The sequence below is a fragment of the Temnothorax americanus genome, unplaced genomic scaffold (genome assembly GCF_048541705.1).
Source record: "Temnothorax americanus isolate GAGA-0224 unplaced genomic scaffold, ASM4854170v1 Scaffold47, whole genome shotgun sequence".
Lineage (NCBI taxonomy): Eukaryota > Metazoa > Arthropoda > Insecta > Hymenoptera > Formicidae > Temnothorax > Temnothorax americanus.
Window position 1 is genome coordinate 713,446 of NW_027509624.1, and position 16,739 is coordinate 730,184.

Sequence of the window (16,739 nt, forward strand, 5' to 3'; positions counted from 1 at the left end):
TTCGCTCTCTTAGTTGGCTTTTTCTCATACTCATTTATTTAACATTCCTGAGACAGCTTTACGTAAGGAATTCTTCGTGAACTGAAATTCTTTCGAGACTGATACTCTCCGGAATTGCTGGAACGTAGGACGGCAGCGGATATTGTGTGCCCGACGGAATGCACAGTCGTATGATAACAGCGAGTCGCGGGGCAATGAAATAAGTGACTTGTAACCAGGCAATCGCGATCGATGAAAGTTTATATGATCATACGTGTTGCGTAACTGACTTAGGTAGAAATCGCATATATATATATACATATATATATATATATATATATATATATGTATGTATATAATGTTTTCTACGCGTAAAAATCTGAAATAAAATTGTCCTGATTCGATCGAAGTAATTCCATTAATTTCAGTCACCGTTTATTCCCCTCTAGACGAAAATACAAGGATACCACGTGTTCTTTTCTGGAGCATACGACTATTCCCACACAGTCTAGTTACGCTAACGGCCAGCGCCCTAATTCCACAAAACTTTAAGAGGATAAACGCGAAGCCACCACGAATTTCCTTTGCGACGAATTTTCGAAAGTAACGATAACGAGTAATCACGCCAACGGGAAACGCGAAAAAAGAACAATGACGTCACGTTATCGTCATCGTCGTAGTCGTCGTTGCAATTAGTGGTAATTACACGCGTCTAAATCCGGCACGCGGGAATCGCGAGATTCGACCTCGCTTGCACACTCGCTCCTCGATTCCTCGAGAGGACCGCTCTCTCTTTCTTTCCTTTCTCTTCCTCTTTCCCTCTCCAGGGTGCCGCAAATCCTCTGGACTGTCGGATCAAGAAGTACCCGCCAGTTAATTAGCTTAACGTCTATGAATTACGGGCGAAATTTCCTCGAGAACTTGTCTCCCTTTCCTTTTCCCGTGAGGGGAGAGGGGAAGGAGGGGAGCAAGAAAGGAGCAGAAACGACGGCGATGGGCCCGCGCGTAAACCATTTCTATCGAATCACCTCGCTACGGTTGAGATGCTGGACCATTCGTTGTAACTTTGCAATCTACATGATGCACGCGGTCGTCACGGTTCCCTGCATAATGTATAGCTCGACAAATGTTTAATGTTGCTTCCCCTTTTCCCGCGGAATGCAGAATTCGGCAAAATTTTCGAACAGACCGAATCGAGCAGATTTAATGCGATTACACAGTTCGTCGAACCGATCTATATTATGGATTGATACGATTATCTCATGGTACATAATTAAGAAAGACGCTTTGCATTTTCCGTACATATTTTAATATGTATGTAATCCTGTTGATATTATTTTTTAAAAAGTAACAAATTTTCTTTATTTTAATTGATAAGGGATATAAATATACCAAATAAAAATAACGATGAAATATGTAATACGTCCCAGACGTAAAAAGTCACCAAAGTCTAAATTTACCATAAAAAGGAAATTAAATTACATGTAAAAGAATTAAATAGATAAAAAGTTGACAAGAACATTGAAAAACATGCATTAATAGAACTTTATCTTATTTTTTAATTCTTGCTTTTCACATTATAAATGCCGATTCATTATTACTAATCAATCCTAAAATTACAGACTCAATTTTTATTTATTTTAGTATTTATGGTCATTTTAATATGTGGATTATTTTAATATGGATCACAGTTAAAAGAAAATCAAGAATTAAAATTTCGTTCAATTTAGTCTCTTTGTCTATTCTCGAACAATAAAATGGTAAAATTCCTTATGATTGACGTTTGATTTTGGAAGTTATATATAATTTGATTATGGAAGTTATATATATATATATATATATATATATATATATATATATAAAACTACGAAATTAAAATTTACTTCGTATTTTAAAGGCAAAAAAGACAGCAAGTGGCTACCTTTAGTTCAAGTTATTTTTTCACCATTAACGAAAATTATTATTAATTTATTTCCTAATTACGTAATACAAGATAACGCGTTAACAAAAGTAATTTTGCAATTCATAAAAAAGATTGTTAATAAATAAACAATATTTACATTGGGGCAGGGGATTGAAAAGCTTGTAATTTTAATATACAAATTCTGCGGTACAGAAACGAGTGGATCAAAGAATTTGAAAAAGCCACATCGTATACCGTTACAATTCGGAAGACAAAACGAAGTCGGACCGTTATCTAACGGCCATTTCTTAAGTTCGTAAATACGCTGCGAGTGAAAGCGCGATTCAATATTTAAACGGTTCCGTCGTAATACACCGACACTGACTAGAGCGGCAGTTTGTATTCTTGCTGAACTGGAACGCTATCGTAAATTGAACTTTCTGGCGTTGCGTCTCTTATATTATTAAATATAACCGTGAGAGAGAAACTCCGTGATTGTCGTTCCTGATAGTAAATCCAGTTCGACGTGCGAGCATTAACATTGATATTCGACACGAGAACAGAAGAACGCACGTCTCCTACAAATTTTCAGTTGTTATAACTGTAAGCGTTGTAATTGCTAACAAAAATGTCTCGTCATAGAAAACATTTCAATAATTATTTTCTACATGTTTTATCGGACGTAGCAGGATAAGAGGAAGTTTTTTTTTATTAAAGATAAAAATAATAAATGACCTATATGATATAAAAAGCAGAATATCTATAGTGTCTCGAAACACCCTGGAAAACAGAATCACTTTTCTTTCTTCTTGATGGGACAACAATTGATGAGACACAAACATCAGGATTGGAAATTCCTATCTCAGAGAAGAGAAAGAGCCAGAGACAAAGCGCGAAAGAGAGAGAATATATATCGCGTTAATTGATACGTCTAATTAATAAAATAAAATAATTTCACAATGTGAACGACCTACACAAACTAGCTATAGCAATAAGCCACACGTGAATTGGTCTTGGCCACCATCTTTAATCGGATCCAGATACCAGTGACCTAACAAGGACATACCGAGAACGTGCGGGCGGCACATATATACTGGGTAACTGTCCACGATCGCTTTACGACCAGTGTGTAGGAGATACACGTATTCGCCATTTTCGAAATGCCATTTGCAAGAGATTGCATAATAATAGTAACTTGTTCAGAGATATTTTCGTCTAGATACCGTTAAATCGCGAAAAATTCTTCAACATTGTAGCCTTGAAACCAAAATTTTAAATTTTTCACAACGGTTTGGAAAAACATTTGTCGTATATCTTGATTGAACATCCAATTGATGATCTCGATATTTCAACAGATTCTTCAGATGTCCGGATTCCGTATCGATCTCTCCGTCTTTACTCGGAACACACCGCGAGCGAGGGAGGGAAGAATCCGCTGTATGTATCAAGATAGAGAGAAGCGAACGAAGGAGTTTGCTTATGGGATTCACACTCACCTGTCGAGCGTCTTCAGGTTCAAAATCAGGGGTTGCTCATCGGAGTCGGTGACGTCGCGACGTATCCGGTTGCGATGTCGTCTCAAGGCTACGGTGTCATATGTGGCTGGCTCGTAGTACCTGATATACGAGCTGCGCGTGATATCTGAAAAGCACACGAGGAGGAAACGGATGTACTATTAGTGGCCGTACAAGAAGAATGCGTTGCGCAAACGGTAAACCGCGAGTCACGCAAAGATGAATCGCGCCATAAAGATGCGTTTGTATCAGGATGCTACCACAAGCACATAGGCGTGATTGAGGAGGCGAACGAGCGTTCATATTCTTCAGATAAATAAAAAAATTGTCCCGTTAACTTTTTTATGAGACAAAGAAAAACGCGATATAAAACTCAGGAACTAAAGGATAGTTTATTGTTGGTACTTTTTCTTTATAAATGCATAATAATAAGTGTAAAATTATCTCTGAACAATATTTTTATCCCTTTTATGAGATGTTGAAGAAAATTTTATTGTAATTTAAAAATAATAATTTTATATTGTTTTATATTTACACTAAGAGCTTATTCAAAGTCGCGGAAAAACGATCTGGATTAACTTTTCCAACATATCGCAATTTTCTTGTCAGATTAGATATTAGTGGTACGGTGGTACCTGAGCTCTCTGCCACATAATATAAACGCACCTTAAAGCGTACATAATTCGCGCTCGATTGCTGACGGTGGGAAAAAACGCGATGACTATACCACGTTTTTTTTCCTGCCGAGATCGTTGCAAAATTCGAAGGCGCGTAGGTCGGGTATGGTACTTTCACTGCGTGATTTATTACAAAAGCATACGATAATCTCGATTAAAGATCATATATAACACAATTTACACATCTATATAATCTCGAAAAAATAGAATCAGATTTTGACTTTCGATATTTTATCTTCATATTTGTCTCTGATCTCTCTCTTTGTATTATTCACGACAGTCGCAATAAAAAGGTAAAATCAACCGGTCATGTCTATCATTATAAATGCATAATGGTGAAATAAATTGACGCATTTCATATTTACGAAAATTCTAATTCGGATCAGACGATTATATATAATATAACATGCTCTGAGAATATGACTCCGCAATAATATCCGCATTTACAGATTGAAACTGAATAGTCCATATTTTGCAGCGATTATGCTGAAAGATAATTAATATATCTATTATTTTATATGGATGCGCGACCTAAATCTTAATCATAAGAAAAAGAGCAAATTGCAAGGCTGAAATTTAATTTCTTTTTTTAGTAATTATAAGAAGAATCACTGAGATGCATTGAAATATTTTACCATCGGCCATACTTGCATTACCTACATACCTACAATTACTTAAGTACGCAGCTACAGTTACGTATCGCGCTCTCTCATTGGATCTTCTTCTCTGTCGCTAATATAATTTTATTGATATCAAAGGGCCTTCTTCTTTCACCTCACTCTATCAATTTAAATCTACTCGTGCTTCAGTAGATGCCGACGTCTCATCGCAAAAGCACTGCAAAATCAATTAATTTATTTCCGCGCGCATTATGTACACGCTGCGAAATGTTACACTCACTCCGCGGAAACTCGCTTAGTATTTTAGGATGAAAGGATCACGGAAATTTTAAGAGGAAACGAGCATTCACCACGACTACTCGACCGAGAGAACTCCTCAGAGACCGCGCGTTTTCAGATCTCGGACGAGTGCAGCGGCCGAAGTGCACTTGTTTCGCGTCCACTTTACCAAGAGGATGCGCGCGCGCACACACACACATTAACTTAACCATCAGTCCCGCCGCTAGATTTCAATACAGCGAATTTAATAGCGTACCGATATTTTTATATAATATGCGCGAAAGTGATCCGCCGATATCGAAATACCTATATATTTTTTAACAACACGCGCTCAATAAGCTTAAAAATAAAATCAACAATGTTTCACCCGAAAAAGATTGAAAAATTTCAGCAATTATTCCGGAAAAAATAAAATTTAATTTATTCGATATAATTTCATTAATTTTTTGTAATCGTAGCGTAGCGCTATTAAACACAGATATAGGCAAGTGGAAGGGTATCAATGAGGCTTGGGCAGCTTAACAGTCGTTTGGTAAGCGAAAACTCTCGGGTTCAATCCAGTCACGTTCGGATCCAGTTACCTGCGCCCTATATTTTTTCCTTGCCTTAAGGGTATCTAATTATTGTCGCGAGAAAGAGCGAAAGTTGAGGAAACAAAAAAACTCGTTATTCATCATTCGATTTGATAACTTTTTATCTCCGTATTCTTTATACTTATAACTTTATACTTGTGACTTTTTACTACCGTACATTCTAGATCCTTGCTTTGTTTCGTTTCGCGTCTGTAGCCGCCGATTATATTTCTCCTAATCTTCTCAATTTGTATTAACCGGATAAATTTAAGAGGGAAATCTAAGCTACGACTGCATATTACACGGTGTGTCTGTATTTTAACGAACGGACGTTACATACGTGACCTATAGGCGACTTTCAGAGTAAATGGCCCGACCCACCAAAATGCATGGGGCGACGCGAAGCGCAGTTTGCGCCACGTGCTCCCACATCACAATTAGAGCACTGCACTGTTTAGGGTCGCGTACCATTGTTTCCGTAAATACTACCGCCGATCGAGCGATCGGGGCACAAAAGGAACACGTTGGACAAAGGCGAGTATCGAACTTGAAGCCATTACCGACGCGGGCGGACCCCTGCGGGACATCGAACGGCGCGGTATTTCGATATACGTCACGAAACTCCACGTGGGCACAAACGATCGCGAGTAACCAATATTTTTTTCAATTTAACTTTTACTGAATAAAATTCAACGATTTTTCATCAAATATATCATACACTTAACACCTTATATAAATGGCTGGAATATTGACGAGATTTTATTATATAAAAATAAACGATCACGCGCGCGATCTCGATGTTCATTGTTTTAAAAACAAATTTATTTAAAAATAAAGACGCATTGATAATATCAATATACAAAATTAAATGTTATAATTCAAGCATTTAATAGCACTAATATTTAAAAAATTGAAAATATTTCAATGAGTGACGAGATATACTTGGAAAAGTAACGAAATCAAGTATCATTAGCCAGAAAATTCTCTAAATTGTTATTACCGTTCTACAAAGAAACATGGCCGCTTTCCCTTAACTCTATTATGACTTCACTAATAATCCTTATTAAAAATAATCCCTAAAAATAATCTCGAACTTTTACATCAAATCAGAAAATTAAATAATTATGCATAAAAAAAAATTTGAACATTTTAAAATATAATTGATCACATATTTTCACACATGTGAAAATTGTATTTCTCCTAATGTCATCACCGATTTGTGTGTGTCCTCGATTCGAAGGCACTTGTCAGATCAAACATATGAACTTTGGAGCATCGAGTCACCTTTGCTTTAACGAGTCAACAAAGAGAGCTAAATGTGACTCACCTCTATGCGGAGGTGCGGGATGAAGAGGAGACGCGTTGACGACGGCCATCAGAGTCCAGACGGGTAGGAACAACAGCACAAAGAAAATCGGACACGTCGTGATGGACCATTGACTCCTGCCCCCCACTATCGCGGCAGCCACGGAACGCATCGCGGGCCCGCGGGCCCCGTAGTGGTGCCCCGCACGGCCCTCTGCCACCCCTTCCTCTTCCTCGTCCTCCTCCTCCTCTTCCTCCCCTTCTTCGCCCACGGCCAGGGCCGCAACGCGCATGGGCCCGATGTTCCGTGCCCCGGCAACGACTAATGGGGCTATCTGCCTTTTGTCGAGGAGTCGACCACCGCAGCACTTTGCCAGTCACCTACCAAGATCATTTCTCCGTCCTTCTTCTCCGGTCGTTCTCCCTCTCCTCCTCCTCCTTCCCCTCCTACCCTCCTGCCGGCGCCCCTTTCTCTCCGCCACCTCCTCCTCGTCTTGGTCCGTAGGTCGCTCAACCTTTCGACCCCTCTGCCGCCTCCACCACCACCGCGCCTCCTCTTCGCTTTCAGCCTTCCTCTTTTTTTCTTCTTCTCTTTTTCAGCCGGTTCCACCTCGCTTTACCTTCGACGGCGGATCGACTCCTCGTCGTCGTCGTCCTCTTTCCTCTTCGACGTTCACCACCTCCGAGCGCCGCTCTCCGGACGTCGATCGATCCTGTTGACAAGAATGTATAAAATTGGTCACAAGTGCCAAGAATACGCAACATTATTTCATTCTGGATGAAATCAGAGAGACTGAGTTAAATTAAAGCGCCGCTCTCTCGCGACCGCGAAACTTATTGCCACGCTGCGAAATTACACGCTCGTTTTCATGTACAAGAAAGTAATAGTAGGGGGTGGCCGCGAGTGTGTTTATCTCGTAAAAGTAAACTTGTAAACCTTAAAAGTTTAAGTCGGGCAGCGTGGGCAAGAGGGGGTCTGAGATAGAGTATCGTCGACTCGGCAATTGCGGCTGGAGAATTGTTCGCGCGAGTACGGTCTCGTATAATGTGGCACGTTAATGGTATACATATACGTATATGCAATAGGAACTGCAGGACGAGGAGATTGCACAAACAACTCTCTTTACGTGACAATAAATAAGAATCTTTAAACATAACCCGGAAATAATAGCTTAATAATTTAGCATTCAAGAAGCGACAGTTCTGACGTATTTAGTGTTCACGAGATATAAAAATTTAATATCGGAAAAAATAACTTGTATGAACACGATTTTTTTCAACACGAGATTTTAGGCGTTACTTACTAATTTATTTGCTGAATAGTTCAATAGTGAATGGTTCGATCTTATGGTTATTTCGGAGTATAAGAATCTAAATCTTATTTTATTTTCCAATATTATCGAAAAGCTGGAATATCGATACATATAACAATACGGAGATTAATGGCCAGCGACGATAAAAAAAAGTGCTCGTGAAATACATCAGTTTGGTATTATAGCGCGCAAACAGTTTGCATGTTTCATGGAAAAAGTTCTGAAACATGCAAATGAAACGCGCGACTAACACGACAGTGACTTTCGTATTGCTATAATACCTACTCGACGTACGAAACTGCTTTACTTCTCTGGAAATTGTGACTTTACCGGTACGAATATAGTACAATTAGTAACAGACACTACGGTATCTACAAGATGCTTAAAAAAGACATTAACACTTATATGGAAGTAACTTTTTTTTTAAGAAACAAAACTGATAACACAAGATATCATAGTAACAGATGTATTTTGTCTTCAAAGAGTCTCTAAAAAAAGTTTTGTTCACCATCATTGTCTACACATTCTTGGAATCTTTTCCAGATGGTCTCCAGTCTCCAGAGCCCTAAGGTACATTTCTTTGGGTATTGTTGCTATCACATTTACAATTTTCTGTCGGAAATCTTGCACCATGCAACGGTGATGGAGACTCATTGAGGACAGGAAACATTTGTTATATTATCTTGTGTTATTAGTTCCGTTTCTCTAAAAATGTTACTTCCATATAAGTGTTAACATTAGGTAACATTATTTTAAAGCACCCTATACATCTCTATTCGACGTGTTATCCTTTACGTTCCGAGACACAGATCACGAAAAAATATGCATTTCATGAGTTGAATAATAATAATGTCCAAAGCGAGACAAACTCAGAATACTGTATTTTGTAAAAATATCATAAAGTATACAGAGGTAATTTGAAAACTAATACATTGGAGGAAATAACAAATCAAAAATTCAATATGAATTATATAACTGCTATTTGTTCCATTTTCGATCTATTATGTTAATTCGACTTTCGTAATGCAGTAAGTGCAAAGAAAGGACAAAAAAGAAACGAGTTCGCGTAAGTAGATCCGTTCGCCTCCGCATGTTTCCGCGTTTCGCGAAAGAACAAAATGAAATAATGGGCGGGATGCATTCTCGGGAAAGAACGACATGTGTGTACGTATAAACTAAATATACAATACAAACTTTACCATATCCCGACCTGGCGTGCCGTGGCAACGTCAAGAAACGCACGCTCTAATGGGTAAATAAAAGTGCATGCATCGCGACGGCGGGCGTCGCGTCGCGTCGACGCGCAAGCTCGACATATCACCCGGGCGATAATACGTTTTTCCACGATGACGCGACGCATAATCCGCGAATAAATCATGTTTATGCTTAAGCTTGTGAGCAATGAACAACGAATACCACTAGTGCGGATTCTCTAGAGTATTTCGCGCGGGACTTTATCTCCAAGCGTGACGAACAGAGAGACCGAACAATAAGATTTAAAATTAATCATTCCAAATTATATTGTAACAAAAGTACTAACAAAAAATGCGGTGGAAATAGTAAATATAACAAAAGGCTGGGGAAAGCTGTGTCTTATTTTCTTATAATATAACGCTATATACCGTCTATAAAATAATTATGAAGATTAACAAGAAAGGGCTATGAGACTGAACTCGAGAAAAGTTGCGAGCAAATTTACATAAACTTCAAAATGTCAACGTTCTATCGATGACTTCGTTCAAACGTTATTTTAACCCGTTTCGTCAAACCTGAGTTCCGAGTATACAGCATCAGAGACTTTGTCAAACATGGGATCCGGATCTTGTTCATCTTCTCGCTCGTCGTACGTTCTCGTTTCTCCGATGTAAAGTTCACAATTAGGTATATTATAGGTAGGACGCGATATTTCAAGGAACTCTAAAGTTCGTTGCCGAAATAAATTACATGGGGCGCTGCTGCGGAGCACTGCGGTCGGATACACTTTCCCGGTACACTGTGTATAGAGGCGGTCCCCGAGCGGGACAGACATTACATTCCGAAAATGGAATGTCGACGCGATGTTCGTACGAGGAGGAGCTTTATCGCGCCTCGTCCGTGCAGGCGGAAGAATGACCTGGCGCGGCGAAAGCCATTACTCGCATTTCGCAAGTCCTGGCACGGCGAAACGGCGAATTTACACGATTCGCATTTGACGATCATTTCGCGACGAGTCACCCCCAAAATTTTTCTCTCGTCTATCATTGATAAATGAGAGAGAAAGAGCGAGAATACGATATTATTTTTATAATAAAAATTGTAAAAATAATAATAAACTTTCTAAGTTTTTTATTAAATGCGGCATATTGATAATAAATATAATTGTATTTTATAATAAATGTATTAGTAACAATAATACAATAAATACTAATAATAGTATAGGAAGTGACATTTATACTTTTATGAGGTATTAGTATAAGAATGTTTAATGAATATAGTTTACTCAGAATCGACTAATTTATCTGCTGCAGCTATTTAATAAAGTTCATATTTCAGTAAGTGATATCTGTTTATTTAAGTATTGGTATAAAAATGTAATACACTCACAATGCACTAATTTATCTGCCGCAGCTATTAACAAAGTTCATATTTCAATTGGCGCAGCCAATTTCTATAATTTCATCTCTAAATGCGGATGATTACCTCTGTAAAAGGAGACCTTTCGTTTTTATCTTGCGAGGTTTTTTTTTTCTTTCATCGAACGAGAACCCCGATGAATTCGCCTTGAAGAAAACCCGTTCCTCCGATGCATTCACTTCGAATGATTCATTCGCGTGGGCACGGACGGACGGAACCAGATATTTTTCTCAAGAGAATATTAGAGAATAGATGAATCTTAGCGTACAAAACTCGGAGTTTTCTCATAAGCCACGGCCACCACAATGGAATACGGAACATCCGACCTCGACACCTCGCGTGGCGGCGTCAAACACGAGCGCGCATCTCTCGGCTTATCATCTATTAATACCACGCCGACGCGACGCTCCGTCTATCTATTATACATCAGGATCCGACTGGGATCAGTGGGGATCTCTCGTCGTCGTGAATACGTCACCAAAATTCCACCGTGATAGTCCGGGAATGTCGATAGACGAGGAACCGACATCGGAGAGGATTAGCGTGTCGTAAGCGTCCGTTCGCGTTCGCCGGCAGAACACGATCGGACAATTTTCCGTCGAGCGCGCCTCGCTGAACCGTTATGCACCTCGCAACGCGCGCGCCGGCGAAAAACACGTTTTGCGTAATGTCCAAGCGAAAGAGACGGAAAACCCGGACGAATAGAATAATTACGAAGGAGCCCGCGCCACGCCGTCCGACGACGATCCGAACCTTCTTTTAGAACCGCGATGAATTTTACACCGTCTTGAAATTCGATCGCCCACAAAACGTACACTATTACACTGTTAGATATCTCCGACAAAAGATTCGAAATCTACTTTTTCCCCTGAATAAAATAAAGGCGACTTAATTGATGTAAGAATAAAGCAAAATCATAGTATCTAAAAAGCAAATATTTTATCGCAACGTGTAATTTCCAAGAAACAAAATATCAATATTTAACTACAGAGTGAATATTATTTACTGCAGTTTATGGGCATTGACTTACAACTGAATCAGTTTCAAAAGCTTCATTATATCTCTCTCGCTCTAGGGATACTTTCTATAATTTTTTAGATCAACAATAACCGGGGGGGAGGGGGAACACGTTATAATTCTACCTTCCAGCGGATCTCTTCCATTCGAGATAAGTACCTTTATGGAACCTTTCACTGTGCTTGTCGCTAAATGTTCTGAATTTACGTGAATATCTATTCAGTTCGAGATACGTAATTTTAATATGGTATGTAGCAATGTCCTTGTTAATTTTCAAAAATTAATCTATATAAATGTCCGTATAAAGATCTGAAAAATTCGAAAACGCAAAACCACGCCTGAAATCATCTATTCTCGTTGTCGTGTTTTATGCAACTTTATTGGAATTTTCGTGGTTAGGGAAAAAGTTTTTTGTTTTTAAGTTTATGAAATTTCTGTGGCAACGCTATATTTGTACTAGAAACAATCGTGAATTAGACAACGCGTTAACGTCCATTACGTCGTCTATAAAAAACGCTCATTATATCGTTAAGAGTGATTTTACTACGTATAATTCATTAATTCCTTTAATATTTTATATACTATATCCTCTCATGTATTTTTTTCTTCAGGCTAAGATCTTCAACGACTACGAACTACGATACTATATAACATTCGGTATATATTTCAGAAATCTTTTCCGGAGCAAGTATATCAAGCTATATCCAAATAACAGGATTGAGGTTCGTAATGGTATTCGCGTTTGTGCGCTGCGCGATCCATCGAGATTTCAGCATGCATTATGAATTTCTACCCCAGTTTCACATTTAGTTGGAGACTCCAAAGTCAGAAATTCAAAACAATCGTGCATTCTGCACCGCGTCTAATTACTTATACAACCGAGCTTACAACCGAAAGGTCTGGCGCGAAAGAGAAAGGTCAATCTTCGTGTTAAACCGCATCGAATTGTGCCCGAGGCACGGGGCACGCAAAATTGACACTCAAAACACGCGGCTCCGTATTAACCGGCGGACAGAGAAGCGTTTTAAAACGCTAATTGTCATTTCTCGCTCCCGATATATAGTCCCGATACGCGCGTCATAATTCCCGAACGCTTTCAAAAACCCAATCGCTATTAAATTTTAAACCACCATTTAATTCCCGCGGCTGTGTTTTATTTTAATCCTCGGCAGATCCGCGGAACAACAATGTCCCCGTAACCCGTTGTTACATCTGACGGATACACACGGCGATTAACTATTCCCGCTTTTCCCCTATTATCTCTAACAATAAATGATAGCATCGCTGTGCGACGAGTGCCTTTCTCGATGGCTTTTTGGCATAACATAATAAAACACTCCGCGTTTCCCCGAAGAGCACGGGAATTTTGAACGTCGACGGCACGTGTCCGGGCTTTCCCCTTTGGCCTCGCGATCGTGCTTTACTCAAGAGCCTTGACGAGCTGTGTGTCATACCAATTTCCGTCGCAAATATTTCCCGACGTTTAGCGCGTTCTCTCCAGAACGCCGACTCGAGGCGAGGCGGAACTAGCTCGTCCCTCGCCGTCGCGAGTCCTTTAAAAGGCGCGTGTAATTTATGCAAATTGTTCGGCATAAAAACGACGTGTCCAAATAGCGCGGGCCAGGCGCGCGAAGGATCTTTGACGGTTTTTTAATTATCTAAGCTCCCCCCGAAGATGCTTTTATCATAATACATCTAAAAGACCCATCATCACGGAGACTTTGGAAAAGAACACAAAAAGGCGAAGAAAACGGCGAGTCCCTTGCAATTAACTTTTCACTCACACCAATACAAAACATTTGAGTTTATAACATATATCTAAATAATAATTAATAATACTTTAACGATTTCGATAATGAAGTACGTGGTTAAATATTTTGCATAATTCATCTGTTTCTTTAAGATATTTCCTAAGATTCTATACACTGAAAAAAAAAATACTTACAGATCCATGAAAATATTTTTTCACATAATACCAGTGGCTTATTTACTTAATATAATCACATATATATATATATATATATATATATATTTAGAATTAGATATTTTTACTTAATTTTACTTTTTACTTTACTTTTTTTTAACTTAATTCTAAATATATATATATATATATATATATATATATAAATATGTGATTATATTAAGTAAATAAGCCATTGATACTATGTAAAAAATATTTTCTTGGATCTAAGTATTTTTTTTCAGTGTACCAGACATTTTTAATTTGTCGTATATACTGTTGAAGGATATTAAAGGATAAAATTTAAACCAATATCTTGATTTTGTTATTTTTAACTACCATGGGTGTCGAAATTTATTTCAACACGAAACAGTATCATTTTAACTACATTAATTTAGTTAAACTGAGTTTTAATTAAATCGATAGTTTTAGTTAAATTAGTTAAATATTGAATAGGAACAGTGGCGATTTATAGAAATGGTTAAAAACGACTCGAATTGAGTATAATTGGCACTACAAATTTAACGGTGTTAGTTGTTTTAAATTAAAAAATAGCTTTACCTTTCTTCTGTTACAATCACTTTTGAAACTAACAATAACTCTGTAGTCTGTAATAAAAAAAACGTCCGTGACCAATTAACGACTAAAAGATCGCGAGATTTATATTTGATCTCGCATACAGGTCATTATAATTATAATCATTCGCGTGATTTCATTGTCACGTAACCATATCCCGTCGCGGATGAGTTTGAACGCTATTTTATACAACAGCTATTTTATGCAAAGCGCGATTATCTTCTCATTCCCCCTTTTCAGTATAATACAAGTCACGTTATCTGTTCAATGCTCCTTACTTCGTTCAAATTGTTACACAGGTGTCGGAAGTTACGATTGCGCGTCGATCCGACGGGAGCCGGCTTGTCGCGACAAGTCACAACCAGATTCGTCACGTCGAACGCGCGTCGGGGGCGCGCGCGCGGCCAACTTCACGCGGCTCGCTTCCACTCGCAGCTCGCTTCGCGAGACCCGGCGCGCGGCGAGGGGCCCGCTTAATCACGTTCCTTTCATTTCATTCCGATCGGAGCGCAATGCGAGGGGACGGTGCACGAGCGCTCGAATGTGACGAAACACCGGGGATTCGCAACGTAAACACGCACAAACGTGCGAGATGCATGCCCATTGCCCCGTCGTATTGCCGCGTATCCTTTCAACGGCGCGACGACGACGGCCCGCGGCCCGCGCCGACGAAAATGGCGGTTATTTCGCTTTGCGATCCGCGATCGCAAAACGGAGAGATTCGCGGATTCCATTTCAAGGGCGAGCGGCACGAGTAGCGGAGTGTTTTTACCCGTCGATTGTTAATTCCGGCGGAAAATGAAAGTGGAATCTGACTCGGCGCGCGCGACGCGTTCGACGTGCGGAAATTCAAATTTGTGTCTCGCGGAAAATGGCGCCACCTCCCTTCGAATTCTCGGCCCGTGGACGCGAGCGCGAGATTCGCTACTCCGACCGCTCCGAAATTCGTCGGAGCCGGAGGACACGCGGCACGCCACAAGCCACCGGGATACATCGTCCCGAGTCCCGAGTCCCGACGCGTAGACAGGGGGGAGGAGTCGGGGGAGAGCAGCGCGCCTGCCCGGCTCTACGCGGCCGCGGCGCGTCCTACGTCCCTACACACTCACCGAGGCGCAGCTCGTCGTTGCTCCGCTCGTCCTGGTGCCGCTAGCTCGCCGCCGTGGGGGATACCGGCCGCCCGACGACGCGCACCTGCACCCGAGGAGGAAGTCGGCTCGCAGCCCCGCGTGTCATCGGCGCTCATCGCCGCGTGACGACGCCGTCGCCGCCCGCGTAGACGCCGGGCATCCGGAACACATGCACGCACAGGCACGCGCGCGCACACACACTCGCTCACACACGCACACACCCGCGGGCGCGCGCGCACACACACGTGCCGGAGAAGAGAGAGAGAGAGAGAGAGAGTGGGTCCTTCCGACGACGACGACGACAACGACGACGGCGGCGTCGCTTCTCGATCCCGGCGGCTTCGCGCCAGCCGGAGCACGACGGCGACGTCCGCGAAACGCGAAAACGGCAGGTAACGCGCGCGAGCGCGAGCGCGCACACATACACGCGCGAGAGCGAACGAGCGCCCGACAAGCGTGACAAGCGGCAGAACCGAACGGAGAGCGCGTTCCGCGTTCCGCAACGCACTGGCGTCACCGGCGATGGCGAGACCGGAGACCGCTCGCGGACGAAGACTCCCGACTTCCCTCCCGAGGCCAACGACTCCCCCCACCAATCGCGCGCGTTCGACCCAGCTATATATCCCCTCTCGCGCCCAATCCCGCGCGACCTTCTCCCTCTTCCTTCGCCCCCCCTTTCCCGCTCTTTTTCCTTCTCTCTTCTTTCTTTCTAACGGCGTGCTCCGAATAAACGTATTTATTATTGTTAATGTGTTGAAGATAATTAAAGCCGGGCCTCTCGGCGTTCGGCTCCGATCGCGGGCGATTAAATTACACGCGACGCTTAAATATATTTTTATTACGCACTTCGAGGAACAGACGTTTCCTCTCTCCTTTTCTGTCCCTTCTATTCTCCCAAGTCGGACTTATTCAACCCCCTCGCATTCTCCCCCGCCCTTCTTCCCGCCGCTCTATCTCGCGGCGAACGCGCGTCGTCCACCCTATATCGCCCCGCTCGGTCTCTCTCCTCCGTTCCGTGCCTCCAGCCTCCAGCCTCCAGCCTCCAGCCTCCAGCCTCCAGCCTCCGGCGTGCGAGTGCAAGAGGAGGAAGATCGGAGCAACGGAGCGCGGGCACGGGCAAGACGAAAGACGCGAGCGCGCGAGCGCTAACATGTCGTCCTTCCGCGAACTTTCTCCTCCTCGCGCGGCCCCTTTACGCCGATATTCCTCTCTCGCTCCTCTCTCGCTCAATTCCTGCCTCTCTTTCCCTTCTACCCCATAAGATCTACATCTATTTTGAACCGC

At 41.5% G+C, this 16,739-nt stretch overlaps 1 protein-coding gene across 1 annotated transcript in view; it reads right to left on the reverse strand.

Annotated features, from left to right (window-relative positions):
• Positions 1-15,975, reverse strand: part of LOC143903431 (disintegrin and metalloproteinase domain-containing protein 10) — a 60,797-nt gene extending 44,822 nt beyond the window's left edge. Inside the window, exons 1-3 of the mRNA XM_077416998.1 lie at positions 15,435-15,975; positions 6,872-7,562; positions 3,379-3,523 (exon numbers count right to left, since the gene is read on the reverse strand). Coding sequence (XP_077273124.1) covers positions 3,379-3,523; positions 6,872-7,142 — 416 coding nt within the window. The 5' untranslated portion in view covers positions 7,143-7,562; positions 15,435-15,975. The remainder of the gene's footprint in view (positions 1-3,378; positions 3,524-6,871; positions 7,563-15,434) is intronic.
• Between the last annotated feature and the right edge of the window lie 764 nt (positions 15,976-16,739).